General features: G+C 36.4%; 1 protein-coding gene and 2 pseudogenes across 1 annotated transcript; 1 reads left to right on the forward strand and 2 right to left on the reverse strand.

Annotated features, from left to right (window-relative positions):
* Positions 712-3,501, reverse strand: LOC18768746 (annotated as a pseudogene).
* Positions 3,159-10,784, reverse strand: LOC18767958 (TMV resistance protein N). Its single transcript, XM_020570044.1, has 4 exons — positions 8,863-10,784; positions 5,969-7,061; positions 5,600-5,878; positions 3,159-5,482 (listed from the first exon to the last, which is right to left on the reverse strand). Exons 1-4 carry the CDS (start codon positions 9,414-9,416, stop codon positions 3,893-3,895), a joined length of 3,516 nt encoding a protein of 1,171 aa, XP_020425633.1. The 5' UTR covers positions 9,417-10,784; the 3' UTR covers positions 3,159-3,892.
* LOC18767776 lies at positions 14,491-15,840 on the forward strand (annotated as a pseudogene).

Genomic DNA, 16,038 nt, shown 5'->3' on the forward strand with positions numbered 1-16,038 from the left:
TCTGTTAAGATTATGATGTGGAACAGAGTTCCATCTGGTAAGATTTCGTAACCCTTGGGATCTCAGACAAATCTGATTATGTCAGCGGTGTTCTATATAAACCGTCGTGGTTATTTCAATTCTTGTCATTAAGTAGATCTACCGACGTAGGATAAGAAAATCAAAGAAAAAAATTGTTAACAAAAATTCTTATTAAGACGACCGTTAAAATTAAAGGTACGACGTATAAAATGAATAAATACGACGATAAATTTTATTGTACGATTTAAAGATAACGTCGTAGAACTATACGAGAATGACGTCGATATATTTATATTTTCCGTCGTTGTAAATTTATTTAATACGGCGATATTTTGTATTTTAAAGCCGTGGATTTGTTTGTAATTATACGGCGTCTTATACGAAAACCTCGTCGTGTTATTTTATGAGTAAAAACGGCAGTTTTTATTGAAATCGTCGTCTTTACTTTCTACGTCGGTCGATTCATAACTTCTGCCGTTCTTTGTTGGCATTGATTTTACACTGCGGAAATCTGTTTCAAATAGACGTTGGTTGTTTAATTATGTACGTCGTTGTTTTTGAACAGCCATTTGAAACTCCATTTTTTAGTTGTCTAAGGTTGTATTACACGACGGTGTTTTTAGAACCGTCGTCTTTTTATAAACCACGACGGTTTTCACTTAGACCGTCGTTGTTTTCTAGTCGTCTTTTTCACTTTTTGTAGTAGTGACGATAAACATCCTCGTGAAACCACAATCTGCTACGTTCACCAGGCTCATTTGGTGACTCTTGATAAACTAATCCTCTACCCAATTCTTCAAGCAAGTCATGCATCCCAATTGTGCCATGCTCAATATTTATGAGGGCCTTGTCTACGAGTACTTTAATAGCATACTTAGGCTTGAGGTCACAACCTTCCAGGATCGGTATCACATTGTACACCTTTCTACCTTTAAAGAAACATGCTATGTCAAGGAAAACTTCTTGCACTGAATATTCCAATGCATCATAGCTTATTTTGAGAGTTTTTTTAATGTCCGAGTGCAGATTCCCATCCAATGCATCATGTCACTCATCTATACTTCTACCACATAGATGAGAACCTAAAACCTTGAGAGCTAAAGGAAGACCTTGAGCATGCTTCACCACAGTTTCTGCAGCTTTCACATAATCATCATCCAAATTTTTATTTCTCCCACCATTCCAACTAATGAAGAGATCAAGAGATTCACCAAAGTCTAATTTCTTGGCCTTGTATATTATACTAACTTGATGAGAAGTTAGCAAATGCTTATCTCTTGTCGTTATGATAATTCTACTGCCCAAACCAAACCAATCACAACCTCCAACTAAGTTGTTTAACTGGTCCAAATGATCCACATCATCTACAATTACAAGGACCTTTTTACGACTCAACCTTTCCTTTATCACATTGATTCCTTTATCGGCACTGGTAACCTTTATGGTCGCTTACTGAAAAAAGCTAGTCATGAAGTTTTCAGGGGGAGATATTCATCAGGGGGAGCATGGTATTAATAAAGACCTTCACACACTGTACTCTTTTTCCTTCATCCAGGTTTTTATCCCACTGGGTTTTTCCTGGTAAAGTTTTAACGAGGCAGTATCGCTGAAGATTGACTCACAGAAGCAGTGTCAACTACGATATTCAGAAAGATGATCAACAGTATGGCTTAAAGATATTTTGCCAAGCATCAGGGGGAGCGTGCTACCAATAAAGATCTTCAAACACTGTACTCTTTTTCCTTCGTCCAGGTTTTTATCCCACTGGGTTTTTCCTGGCAAGGTTTTAACGAGGCAGTGTCGCACGCGTGTCAATATACACAGAATTTTATGTTACACATGATTATGTACTCTTTTTCCCTTTGACCAGTTTTTGTCCCATTGGATTTTTACTGGCAAGGTTTTTAACGAGGCATATTCCATATCATTTGTGGTCTCCAAGGGGGAGTGTTGTAAATAATAAGGTGGAGCCCACCTCCAATTGAAAGAGGCTTTGCCTACAAAAGGGTTCACACCATTCCTTTGTAATTTGAGATTGATAATACTAAGAGAGGAATCCTACTGTTTCCTCCTATCTCAATTCCCTCTCCACTTTCTCTAGATTTATAACATTTTCAACATTTTTCATGTATTTTTCGGTTTCATATCGTGATATATTGCCCAAATAATGCATGAAAAATGTTGAAATTATCGTCTACGACATTATCCCGATAATATCGACAAAAATATTGATATATTGACGATAATTAAGTGGATATGTGCAAAAATATCTCCCACTCAAAAAAGAATTGACGATATTTAATACTATGGTTGTGATCAATGTTATGGCTAGTACCCAATGTTATATAACTCGCAAGAAAGAATTCAACCTACCCGTAGTTTAGACAGTAACTATTTAATTAAAGATTACAATCTGGTTTGGTTAAGTTAACTGACTATATATATTCTGGAAAAAAAAAAACTGACTATATATATATTTATAAATAAATAAAAACAACTTGTGTACTTTGTTTTTGTTTGTTTATTTGTTAAAAAATAATATATGGTTTAATGGGTTGTCTTGTTAAGGGAAAGCAATAATTTAAACTTTTGGAAAAACAATAATCCCAAATGTAAGAACCATTCATCCACTAATAGCTTGCAAAAATATAATTTAAATGGAAAAACAAAAAACAAATACACTAGTAATAAGTTGGGAGATTCATTATAATACCCAATATAGGAGTCCAAATTATAAAAAAAGCCCTATATGAAATAGACTTTAGAAACACACCAAAAGCTCATTTACAACATAACAAAAAGGCTTTTAACTTCTTTTAAATTACAATATTGCCATTGATTTCTTAAAACAAACCCAGCCCAAAAACCTCATAAAAAAGCCCAAAACACTCAATGGGGCATCGAAGTAATTTAATGATTATAATTAAATTCAACAGGGTCTGCTGTCATTTTTTGGGTTTTTTTTGAGTATGTTTATAGAAATTAAATAGTGTAGGATTTATTTATAGTTTTAGTGCTAAGAATGAGTATTTGACTAAATATTTCTAATGAGTTTATGTATCTACTAAAACTTAATTACATGGAGGCAATCTAATGGATCACTAATGATTTTTTAATCAAAACAACCTAGTTATATATAATTACTGAAAAAAATAATAATCTCATTTTTCACGGCCCGAGAAGCGAGCAAAGGTCCTTCAACAAGTTAAACATGTTTAGAAGGTGTCACCAAGGCACAAAACGGTCCATAAGCAAACGAACTTTGGCATCTGAAAGCGTAGAGGAATCCAAGTCCCTCTGAATCTGAGCCATTCTGCTGCTCTCTTTTCTTGCTTCTTTCAACACTTGTCGTTGTTCTTCAACCTCATCATCACCTTCTCCTTGCTTGGCCTTTGATGAAAACACCATTCGCTTCTTAGCCCCCACCTTGTCTTTCAGCTTTGCCAACTCGCTCATCCAAACCTCCACCACTGCAGACATGCTTGAACTTGAAAACTTGAAATTCTGGCTTGGTCTTGAATCTTGAGTTTGATCAAGGATGATGAGGAGAGCTGGCTATTATGGTTGTTGGTTATATAGAAGACAGAGAGAGAGAAAGAGGGCCTTGCCCTTCATGTGGTTTGGATTGGATGAAAAATCAGTTTGTCACAGACAGCCGTTGGTTATAGGCTCGCACACAGGATTAAGTTTTAGGAATCTTCCTTGGAAAGAGAGAGAGAGAGAGAGAGAGAGAGAGAGACAAGAAAGGGGTATGAGTTTTGTTGTGTGAATGAAAAGCTTCCCCGCGGGCGGGCGACTTGGCATATCATCAATAGTATTCCATTGCGAATCTCTTTCTCCGAAATACCTATTCACCTCTTCATCATCATCTTCAGTAAAAGTAGCCATCTTCATTATCTTCACAGCTGAAGTAGTCAGGTTCCGAGTCTTGCTCATCTTCACATAGATCAACACAATTATCTCCATCAAACCTCTCATTAGCATCTTCCAAGTTATCGGATTCAGACTCACCATCTTCCGTAAATATAGACAGGTCTTCATCATCCTGTGTCATTACCAGGTGGACCCCGAAGCTTTTAAAATGCAGCGAATCTTGTGTCAAATTCTGGAAATTAACTCGACACGCAAAAGGCGACTGCGGCCAGGTAATCCGATCAGCCCGGTAAAACATTTCTCTGAATCGAATATAGCACAGCCACACATGACCTGACCCTATCTTTCTGAAATGGTAATCGAACCGAATAAAATGAGGTAGCACTCCAGGCTGATTGACGGAAATTTTTGTTAGAAAACCATGGTAACGTCGTCTTTTATTTTGCGGGTTTTCAACAGCAGCGTATAGAGCCAATCCTTGGTTCTGGCATTTGAAGTTTGGAGGGATTTCAATCAAAAATTCACATGATTCATCACGCTCCTTCACATACTTATGACAGCTGAACAACGTCGAGAGAGCTACAAAACTTGCTGGGAATACAACCTGAAATCCATGTTTCTGTGAAGACAGAAGGTGATCAAAGAAGAGAGTGATCTGCTCCTTTGCTAAAATGTTTTGCTTCTTTGTGAGGTCACGAGCCAGATTGCCGCACAGTCTCTGGCAATTACACAAGTCCACGAACTCAATCATTTGTGAGTCTTTTTTACCTTTCAAAATGTTGGACAATGATGAAAACCTTTCCAATGATACGCAATCACTCGCCTCTAACTTTACTATTTTTGGTGGAAGTTCCGGAATATCTCGAAGCCTCTTGCAGCCATGCAAGTAAAGATCCCGCAAATTGACAAATTTCGTAATGCATTCGGGAATACTTACAAGGAAATCACTTCGTGTTAGATCAAGCATGCTCAATGTAGACACACAATCAAGAGTCCAGAGGAAATTAAATTCTGATAAATTGCTTCCTTCCAAAATGAATTCCTCAAGACTGGGAAGCGCTAAAGGATGTGATACTGCACTCCCCAAAACTTCAGACTTCACTTTATTTGGAAATGTAACAAGCTTTCGACTTCCTTGGAGACAAATTTGGTTTAGATGTTCCAACTCATAAATGCTGGGCGGCAGATTCGTAAGATTTTCACAACTTCTTAGGTCTAAATATTCAAGACTGATGAGATAGGCAATTGACGCAGGCAATTCTTTGATGCCACTACCACGTAGAAACATGCGACGTAAGGAATCCATCTTTCCCCCAATTTCAGGGAAAGTCTCTAGTCTTGTGCAATCTTCAAGATTGAGAACTTCTAGAGATTTTGACTTGATTATTGGAAATCGTGTGAGGTTATGGCAACTCTCAAGCCTCAAGTCCACAAGCTTATCATGAAATCCAACAGAAGGATGAACCTCAACTAAACTTGTGCAGTCGTCTAGATTCAAGGACTGTAAGTTTGGAATTCCAGAGATATTTGGTGTTTTTGTTAGGAATTCACAACTCCTAAAATCCATGGACGTCAAATTTTGCAAACGCTAAAATAGAAAAGAAAAAGAAGGATGAAACGATAAGGCATAAACAAGTTTAAGCCATAACTCCAAAAACTTAATAAACTTTTGAAAATACGAAGGGATGAAAATAATTTAAATTACCTTGAATCCCTCCCCAAGTTGTGACAAGCGGCTACAAGGCATATAAAGTTCAACAAGTTTCCTTGGATTGAAAGTAGATGGTAAAGTTTGTAAAGGACAACCAGGCCAATGAAGAAACCTCAACTCATTAGATAGATAATCCACGTGATCGCCATAAAATCGTGCATTCACATTGATGAAAAGTCGAAGGTTTTTCATCTTTGAGAAGCTGTCATCACTCAAGCATATGTCATCTGGTGTCGGAAACTTTGCTATGATGCCTTTAATATTGTTTGTTCCCTATTATCAAAAATAAAATAAAAAGTAGTGTTAACATACAAAGCTCTATAACAAATAAAAATGCAAGTGTACACACACACACAGACTTACTGTTCCTTCTGTTAGAACACGATAAACATCCTCGTGAAACCACAATCTGCTACGTTCACCAGGCTCATTTGGCGACTCTTGATAAACTATTCCTCTACCCAATTCTTCAAGCAAGTCATGCATCCCAATTGTGCCTTGTTCAATATTTATGAGGGCCTTGTCTACGAGTACTTTAATAGCATACTTAGGCTTGAGGTCACAACCTTCCAGGATCGGTATCACATCGTACACCTTTCTACCTTTAAAGAAACATGCTATGTCAAGGAAAACTTCTTGAACCGAATATTCCAATGCATCATAACTTATTTTGAGAGTTTTTTTAATGTCCGAGTGCAGATTCCCATCCAATGCATCATGCCACTCATCTATACTTCTACCACATAGATGAGAACCTAAAACCTTGAGAGCTAAAGGAAGACCTTGAGCATACTTCAGCACAGTTTCTGCAGCTTTCACATAATCATCATCCAAATTTTTATTTCTCCCACCATTCCAACTAATGAAGAGATCAAGAGATTCACCAAAGTTTAATTTCTTGGCCTTGTATATTATACTAACTTGATGAGAAGTTAGCAAATGCTTATCTCTTGTCGTTATGATGATTCTACTGCCCAAACCAAACCAATCACAACCTCCAACTAAGTTGTTTAGCTGGTCCAAATGATCTACATCATCTACAATTACAAGGACCTTTTTACAACTCAACCTTTCCTTTATCACACTGATTCCTTTATCGGCACTGGTAACCTTTATTTCCTTTCCCCTTAGAATCTCATAAAGAAGAAGATTTTGTAGGTCGACTAGGCCTCCATATGGTATTGATCTTTCTCTTACATTTTCCAGAAAACAACTCCCTTCATACACATGGGCCAGTGAGTTATAAACAGCTTTAGCAAGAGTTGTCTTTCCTATTCCACCATTCCCCCATATTCCTACCATGCGAACATCATTTCCGTCAACATCTAAAACTTTATGAAGATCTTGTACACGAGCCTCTATTCCGACTTGGTATTTTGCCACATTGATATGGGTATCATATAATACTTGTAAGGAAATCTCGTTGACAATGTTCTGAATAAATTTAGTTTCACGGCTGCCAATTTCAAGAACAAACAACATTTAAATAAAATAGGATTTTTCTATATATGTTTTAAAGAGATGCTCGACTCGATACTAGTGTAAATTATGTCGTGAATCTATATATATAAAGCAAAAGGCAAAGAATGATGAAACATTCAAAATATCAAAAAATGGTAGAACTATAGTATTACACATGTATATTACACGAAGCCTTGTAGTCTCCTCTGTTTCTATATTACTTTGTTTCTATTAGATTGTGTGAGGCTTAGATATAAGACTAGTGTTTGGCTTTCTAGTAGATTTCTTAGTTACAATACACATTACAACACTTCAATCCTATTTATTTGCAAGTTTTCCGGCAAGACTGCCGACTTGACCAACCGTCATGTCTACGACTTGGCTTTATCAAATATTATCAGCCACATAAGCTGCGGCTTGCTCTAGACTAGAGCATTTTACAAAACTCCTTATTTGTTTAGCCGGCATAGTTCACCGACTTGGTCATTTAGTCCAGTAGAAACCCCATATTTTTAAATATGTATATTAATATTTTGTAAAATTATTTATTTATAATTATTAGTTTTCAAAACTATATAATTGATAATATATATATTAGTTGGATGGCAAGTTACGTGAATCTAAAAATTAACTAGTATAGCCTATCATATCTTATTGCAAGGCTTTAACTAAATCAATTCATTCCAACCTTATTTAATATTTATTATATACACACACTTTACAAAAGCATTTAGAAAGATTTTTTGTTTGCTTACTAAGCTTGGTAATATTATTTGATTATTATCTTTGATATTGGTTGTTTACATGTTGTCAATTATCATTATAATTTGATTAATATTGACATATTCATATGTTATCTGTGGTGTTTGGAATTCTTGGGTTAGTAAAACAAATTATGGAAAAGAGGGTAATGGAAAGGTTCTTTTGTGTAGTTGAGTCTGACCATTGCAGGGACCAAGTTCAGGCGAGCTCGTGTGCATCGTAGATTAGGAAATCGGCGGTATAAATGTCGATTGGGTGATTTGAGCTTGGAGATCATTGGTTGTAGACAAGATGACTAGCAAAAGGGGAATTATGGGATAACTGAGATGGGTGCTAGTTTATATAATGGGGCATTCGGAATCACAGTGGTAAAATGCATGGTATGGGACATGCAAATTTGCTTGCCCTATTATATAGATTAACGGGTTGGGAAAAATTGAAGTTCATTCATGCATTGCATAAATTGTACATTATAAATCTCACTAATCACATAAAACATAGGACCCCTACTCAGCATGTAGTGCTCACCACTAATTGAAACTATTGCAGGTTTTGAATCTAAAGTTTAGTTTGTGACGAGGAAACAAGAAGAATGAGTTGTGGATAGTTTTGAATGTTTTGTTGAAAGTTTGTTACTTTCTTTTTATTTTATTTGTAAAATTACAACGTTAATTACTTTGATTTAAATAGAAGTTTATGTTCAATCTTCATGTTTCTTGATATTTTATTTTTTTTAATTTTAATTTTTCTTTTACCTCACACTCCAAATATAAAAAAATGATTGGGATGTGACACTACTACAATTATCTTAGATATATGATAGCTATTGTAGCACTTTGGGATTCTAAATTATTAGTCTAGAGATTTCTACCAAATGTCCATCACATTTGAACAGTTACAACAACAGATTCTGCAACAGTGGGAGAAATAAATTGAAATTAAAGCAGGGCCTCCGGATCCTAAATGTATATTAAAGATAGAAATATACCGCATTTAGAAAAGAAATATATATATTTATAAATAAATAAACATACCCCTCCAAGTAATGCGACCCAGACAAATTTGCAGCTTCTGTAAGGGTTTCCTTCCATCTCAGCACCTTCTTCATATTGTCCTCGAATTTACTTTCATCATGGTTAGTAAGTCTCTGTTCTTTGAATTTGCGTTCATGGTTATTCAGTGCCTCGCCATAACTACCTCTTTGGTTCCTTACATCTGAGGGATCCACTTTGTAGAAAACTGGCCAAACCATCTGTTGCTTTGATTTTCTACACTGAATGATATGAACAAGTTCATCCAAGCACCACTTCGAGGATGCATAGTTTTCAGAGAATACGATGATGGAACACCTCGATCCTTCAATTGCATCAAGAAGTGCTTGTGATATTTCTTCTCCTCTTGGGAGCTCATCATCTATGAAGGTTCTGATGCCCCTCTGGACCAAATTTTTGTGTAGATGGTCTGTGAAATTGTAGCGTGTGTCCTCACCTCTAAAGCTGAGAAACACATCGTGTGTCCATGAATTGGTGAAAGAAGAAGAAGAAGAAGGGGAAGGAGCTCCTAATAATTGAGTGGTGCTTAGATCCATATTGTTGAAAATTGAACAGGCTGAAAGGGTTGGAAATTATGGTGATTTATTGTCCAAGAGTTTCTGGTTGGCAATGTCAGTGGAGAGAAGAAACATGCGAGTGAAAAATCTTGGTCTTTCTGGGCCCCAAGAGCTCCTACCCCTGCTGGGTCTCTCTAGACCCGAGGGACAGTTTAACCAAAAATAAACGTAGTAATAATAACACACTGGTAACAGCACTCTCACCCAATTGTCATGACAAATAGCAAGGGTTGTTACTATTTATGCAAAATTGATCAAAGAAAGTATTCGGTACTCTATCATTAAGACAATTTACGCCCCACTACATTGCTCATGGTTGCGTTTGTCTCCTAAGATACAACCACCACTTACAATTGTAACTTTTTTCATTTTACATTTCAAACTTCAAATCCAGTCGGCAATTAGACCAGTATTATGCAGTTACATAAAAATTTGAATGCAAACCCTTTGTGTCTAGAAACAATTCTGCACTAAAAATAGTTTTCAGTTCAACATTGGTCGTGTGTGTTTATTTTCTTGTCTCACCACAACAACTTCCAAAACCACAGCAAAGCTAGCTACAGTCATTTTGTCACAAAATTGTTCGTTTGTTAAAAATAGTTTATGGTTTAATGGTTTGTTCTGTTAAGGGAAAGCTTGGTTGCAATAATTAAACTTTTGGTTTATATATAATTTCTTTAAATCCAAATGTAAGAACCATTAATTCATCCGCTAATAGCTTGCAAAAATATGATTAAAATGGAAAAACAAAAAACAAATACACATCAAATTAATAGTACAGTTATATATATGCAAGATTAGACTAATATTTTAAACATGTTTACAAGGTGTTCACCAAGGCACAAAACGGTCCATAAGCAAACAGACTGTGGCCTCTGAAAGCGTAGAGGAATCCAAGTCCCTCTGAATCTGAGCCATTCTGCTGCTCTCTTTTCTTGCTTCTTTCAACACTTGTTCTTCTTCAACCTCATCATCACCCTCTCCTTGTTTGCCCTTTGATGAAAACACCATTCGCTTCTTAGCTCCTACCTTGTCTTTCAGCTTTGCAAACTCGCTCATCCAAACCTCCACCACTGCAGACATAATTGAACTACTTGAAAACTTGAAATTATTGCTTGGTCTTGACTCTTGAGTTTGATCAAGGATAATGAGGAGAGCTGGCTATTACGCTTGTTGGGTTATATAGAAGACAAGAGAGAGAGAGAGAGAAAGAAAGAGGGCCTTGCCCTTCATGTGGTTTGGATTGGATGAAAAATAAGTGTGTCACAGCCGTTGGATATAGGCTCGCACACAGGATTTAGTTTTAGGAATATTCGTTGGAGAGAGAGAGAGAGAGAGAGAGAGAGAGAGAGAGAGCAGAAGTGGGGTATGAGTTTTGTGGAGTGAATGAAAAGCTTCTCCGTGGGCACACGGAACTCTCTTCTTTAGATTGTGGGCGACTTGGCATATTACTATTCATCAATAATATTCCATTGCATCTTAGTTGTTCTTTTGTCTGATTCCAACATTGCATTTCTCCGAAAGGCTGTTTGGGGAATTGTATTGGTAAAATTGGGGATCCACAATTTGGTGATTTTTGAGGTGAGAATCGAAGGAAGTTGGACCTGCTCAGCTCCAAAATGTTAATATACTATTTTAAAGAATTGCCCTTAATTGAAATCTTAAGCAAACTTCAATTTCCAAAATTAACTACTTATGTCCTTTTTTGATATAAAACTTAAGTCCTTTGAGTTTTTCTAATCTTGTAATAGTATTTTGTGGTGTGGGTCGAATTCTATTCATGTCTGTCTTTCTATGCCGTTTTAGCTTACGAATGAAATCTTTTTTTTTTTTAATAAAAAAAATTAAGTTCTTTGGTACATAAAAGATCTCCAACTTGACAAAAGAGGATATTTTCATTACAATCCAGTCAAATTTTCCTTTGGCTCCCCACATATGTTCGTGAAAGCTTCTTTAAATAATTTCGCAGTCACCTGGACCAGTGTTGACGTCATAAACACATGGTTTTGGGGCCCCTGTACGTGGGGCAAATATTTGGCATATGTGATTGTAAATCAATTGCATTGCTAGCCATCTTGCTCATTCCATAATAGCTTTAAGTGACCTTAGTCGTAGCTTCGAGTTACGAAGAAACTTCGATTATAATTTACGAGCAATAAACTTAAAAAAAAAAAAGTCATCTTGCTCATCTCTTACTCCATAGGTCCACCAGCGAAGATAAGACTAAATATCTTCTGCACCAATAAAAAGTCAAAAACGTAGAGCAAAGAAAGAACTCTTCAACAACTCCAAGTGTGTGAAATTAAGAGGGATATTTTGAAGCTTAATTGGATATTTTGGATGATATATAGAAACTTGGTAGGGTCTAAAGACTATATATAAACAATAAAGTAAAGCAAATAGTGTTGGAAGTTTGAATGAAATCCAAGATATCTTTTATCTCATATCACTAGAATAGAGAAAAAGATTGGTTTTTACAATTCTGGAATGTCCCACACTTGGTAGATGGACAATATAGACCTAGTGGAAGTAATTTGAGCTTCACATTGGATATGGACTTTAAATATTATGATTAATTATATTTTTTGTCACTAGAGTTTGCCTCGAAATCAAATTTGGTCACCATGATTTTAATTTTTCCAATTTGACCACCGTACTTGGAATTTTAATTAATGACACCCATTTGTTATTTAAATTTTTTAGATTGGGGCATTCCAGGGTTCACTCCTCAAGAATTAGAGCCCCGTGTTTTCTGAAAATGCAAAAAACACATGTAAAGTCGTTCTCGATTTTACTACAATTTAACACCTTGTGATGTTTTAAAAAAAAAACAAACAAACAAACAAACAATATCCTGTGTTTTCTAAAGCCAATGCACCAAACAGATATATGAGTGTTCTTGTTCTCAAAAAACAGAAAACACATTTGAAAAATTATATGAAACGGGCCCTAATATATCCTTTTTGAATTAGTCTCTTATAATTGTATTGCATGAGCGTGCCATTATTAGTGCTATTATTAAGGGCCCAATAGAAAGGTGAATTTATTATAAGATGCCCAAACAAATTGATTTCCAATCAAACTACCGTGCTCTAAGTGGAGAACTGACTCAAATTGGTTCTTTTTTATGCCTCAATACAATTAAGGACTTTATTATTTTCCTAGTACAAAAACTAAAATAAAAGGAAAGCAAAATAAAGCAACAAAAGCGTGCCAAAACAAAGGGGTATGGCTGGAATCAAGACTATTACCACTTCAACTCGCCTCAGATTGCTTGGAAGCTCGTCAGAATGCCTGGAAAGTTCAAAGTTGGAGAACTTGATGATAGTTTGTCAGGACTCGAAAGTTAGGCAACAAGATAACTACAACTTGGGCAAGAAATGAGAATAATCACAACTTGAATGTCACGCTAGTTGGAAGTAGTACCACCATTTGGCATAGAAACAAAAATAATATGTGGGAAATTTCCTAGGAGTCGTCAATTCGAGATTTTTAAAAACTATGGGAATCTTTGAATACGTGTTTGAAATATTGTAGATGTTGTGTTTCGTTCTGTTTCCTACCACCCACGAGACTAGAACTTGTAAAAGGTGCCAAGTCAATGGCTTTAAGTCAATGTTTGTGCTTTTAAAATAGCTAGTTGGGAGCAAAAGGCAGAGCAAAAGGTATAGAAAGCTTGATCAATAGTATTGGGGAGAAAGGCAGCTAAAGGTAATTTCCGTCTGCTTTTATATTATTGGCCTCAAAGTTTGATCAATAGCCTTCCCAACAACTAAAATCATCCTCCTCCCCTGCAATATTTTTGAATGATTTTAGTTGTTGGGCACTAAATTCGTTTTGGGAAGGTAGCAATTATGTGATTTGACTCACTAATTTTTATTGCCCCAGCCTGACCCACATATTCCAGCCCATGTGATGTGAGGGACCTTGGTTCGCTTAACATTAGCTTTAAGCCCTAGTAATTTGGGCCGGCCCATTGATAACTCCTAAATGAATTAATTAATCCAAACCCATCATCATCTACTAGAGAGATGAGAAGTAGACACAAGAAAAATGGACATTTGCACCATATTTTATGCTTATTTAGTTATATTAAATATGTACATGCTGATTGAAAATCTAATATTCTTTACCAATGCCAAACCCTAGCCCCTTTCTATCAAAAAAATCCTCTTAGGGTCGTTTTCATTTTGCCTGGGAAGGAAGTTATGGTTCTTTCTTCCTTCTCCCTCTCTTCTCTTCCTCCCTCTATTCTTCTCTCATTTTTAGAGACAAAAGGTTTTAGTCTTCTTTTTGTTATCTTGGGGTCAGATCCCCACCTGCACTTCGGCATCGAATCTTTACCACCATTTTTTTTATTGTTTCTTTATATTCGGAATAAATCATAGAGACTCTTTGGGTTCTCTATGTAGTTTTCACCTCTTTTTTTTTAGAGGCTTTCATGTCTCTTTTTGTGAGAGCTTTTCATCTCTCCTTTGCGAAACATTTTCATCTCTCTTTTGTGAGACATTTTCATTTCTCCTTTGTAAGAGTTTTATTTGTATTGTTATGGCTTCGTTTTTTCAAGCTTTTTCTCTTTTTGATTATTTTGTTAGTTTGTAATGGCCCTTTGTGGCTAGTTTGTATTGGTCTTTTGTGACTAGTGGCATTTTTGACTGAATTATGAATGCAATCCTAGAATTTCTCAACAACAAAAAAATCTAATATTCTTTTAATGGTGGGTCCATAATTTTTGAGATTTAAAGAAACGTTGAAGTAATTAGGACCTACTAGATGAGGTATTTGTTTTTTGAACCAAAACTTGTTGTACAATCCAAAGCTTGAGAATTAATTCTCTTAAGTCATCTGTGTGTTTCATGTTGAAAACATGAAGTTCATGAACCTTCTATTTCTCCTAATGAAAAGCGATGTCGTGAGAAATTAATTACATTGGTTTAATTTTTTCCAACTGCACCTATAACACTGCTGATCAAGAATTCTGTCAATCAGATCGATTCAAAGCGTCTAGATTAATCTAGAAAGATGAAAAAACTTGAAGGCTTAAGCCACTCATATGGTGCCAGAGGCCAATGAAAAGAAGGTTTTTCTAGATGGTCGGTAATATTTTGAATGATACCTTTCTACCAGCTCATGACCAAGAATGAAAAATTTGGTATGAAAATAAGGTTTTTCTCGTCGGCGTTTTTTTCTTTTTTCACATGTTGGTGGGCTGTTGAACGGGATTGAGATACTTGGCTCTAAAGTAGCTATAAATAAGAACCACTTCTTTCAAATACAACAACTCATCACACTCTTGCTTCCCCCTTAATTTATATCTTCTAATTAGTGATCATCATCTTCTTAGTTAAGTTTAGAGATGGCTGAAGTTGCTGCTGCTGCTCAAAAGCACGGAGGCATTGAAAGCAACGAGCATCAAATCACTTGCTGAATCACCTGCTCTCAACTCTGTTCCTTCTGCATATGGCTTCACCAGAAACCCCAACGATGAAGCAGATCCCAACGACCCTGAATTCGCAATTCCCATCGTCGAAATGTCTCTTCTCACCTCAGGATCTCTAGATCAACGGTCAAAAATCATCCATGACCTTGTCAAAATTTGTCAAGAATGGGACTTCTTCTTAGTAAGTAGTGGACATGCAAATATACATGCAGTTAACGTATTAAAAAATTAACAACTTATTATAATCATGTGCATTGCAGGCCATTAACCATGGAGTCCCTGAGAGCCTCATGAAGGCGATGATCGAAGCATGCCATGGATTTTTCAGTCTACCGGACTAGGAGCAGAATGAGTTCAAATCGGGGAACGATGTGCTGGAGATGTTCAAGTACGGAACTAGCTATAATCTGGCATTGGATAAATTCCTTCTCTGGAGGGACTTCTTCAAGGTCAGAGTGCATCCCGAATTCTACTCCCTCTACAAGCCGGCTTGCTTCAGGGAGGTCTCAATGGAGTTCAGCAAGAGAGCCCGAGAAGTTGCGTTGGAGATAACAAGAGCAATCTCAGAAAGCTTGGGGTTGGGGCCAAACTACATACACAACGCCATGAACATGGATCGTGGCATACAAATGCTCGCCGCCAACTACTACCCTCCTTGCCCTCAGCCAGAACATGCAATTGGTATACCCCCATCACACTGATCATGGCCTTATTTGTGAAGCATCTAGGTTCAGATATTGTGATCCTTCTCTTATACGTGGATGATATAATATTCAAAGGTGGCTTTGGTGCAAGAAGTTGTTGATGAATTAAGCTCAACTTTTGATATGAAAGATATGGGGAAGTTGAAATATTTCTTAGGATTACAAATTTCTTATAATACAGCTGGAGATATTTTTGTTAACCAAGCTAAATATGTAAGATAATTTATTATCCCAATCCTTTCAGAATTGGTCTTCTATTCATTATCGGATTGCAAGACTCAAGACTAATCAAGAGCTCATCACAACTCTCGACCTGCAGCCTCTGTGTCAGTGTCCCATATGGATTACAAGGCTAAAGGGGTTTCTAGTTCTATGAGAATTAGGATTAAAAGTTCTATAGCAATAAGGATACCTCAAGGAGTCTCTTGATGGGCAAGACTCCTTGAGTGATGCATAT

Source organism: Prunus persica, chromosome G8, assembly GCF_000346465.2.
Source record: "Prunus persica cultivar Lovell chromosome G8, Prunus_persica_NCBIv2, whole genome shotgun sequence".
NCBI classification, from domain to species: Eukaryota; Viridiplantae; Streptophyta; class Magnoliopsida; order Rosales; family Rosaceae; genus Prunus; species Prunus persica.

What these genes read in the sequence shown, in the direction of transcription:
- LOC18767958 (XM_020570044.1), bottom strand. Translation starts at nt 9,416, where the DNA reads ATGGATCTAAGCACCACTCAATTATTAGGAGCTCCTTCCCCTTCTTCT. An exon ending in GTGTTCTAACAGAAGGAACA is followed by an intron (nt 5,879 to 5,968) that starts GTAAGTCTGTGT and finishes TTTTGATAATAG; the next exon opens with GGAACAAACAATATTAAAGG. An exon ending in AACTTGGGGAGGGATTCAAG is followed by an intron (nt 5,483 to 5,599) that starts GTAATTTAAATT and finishes TTTCTATTTTAG; the next exon opens with CGTTTGCAAAATTTGACGTC.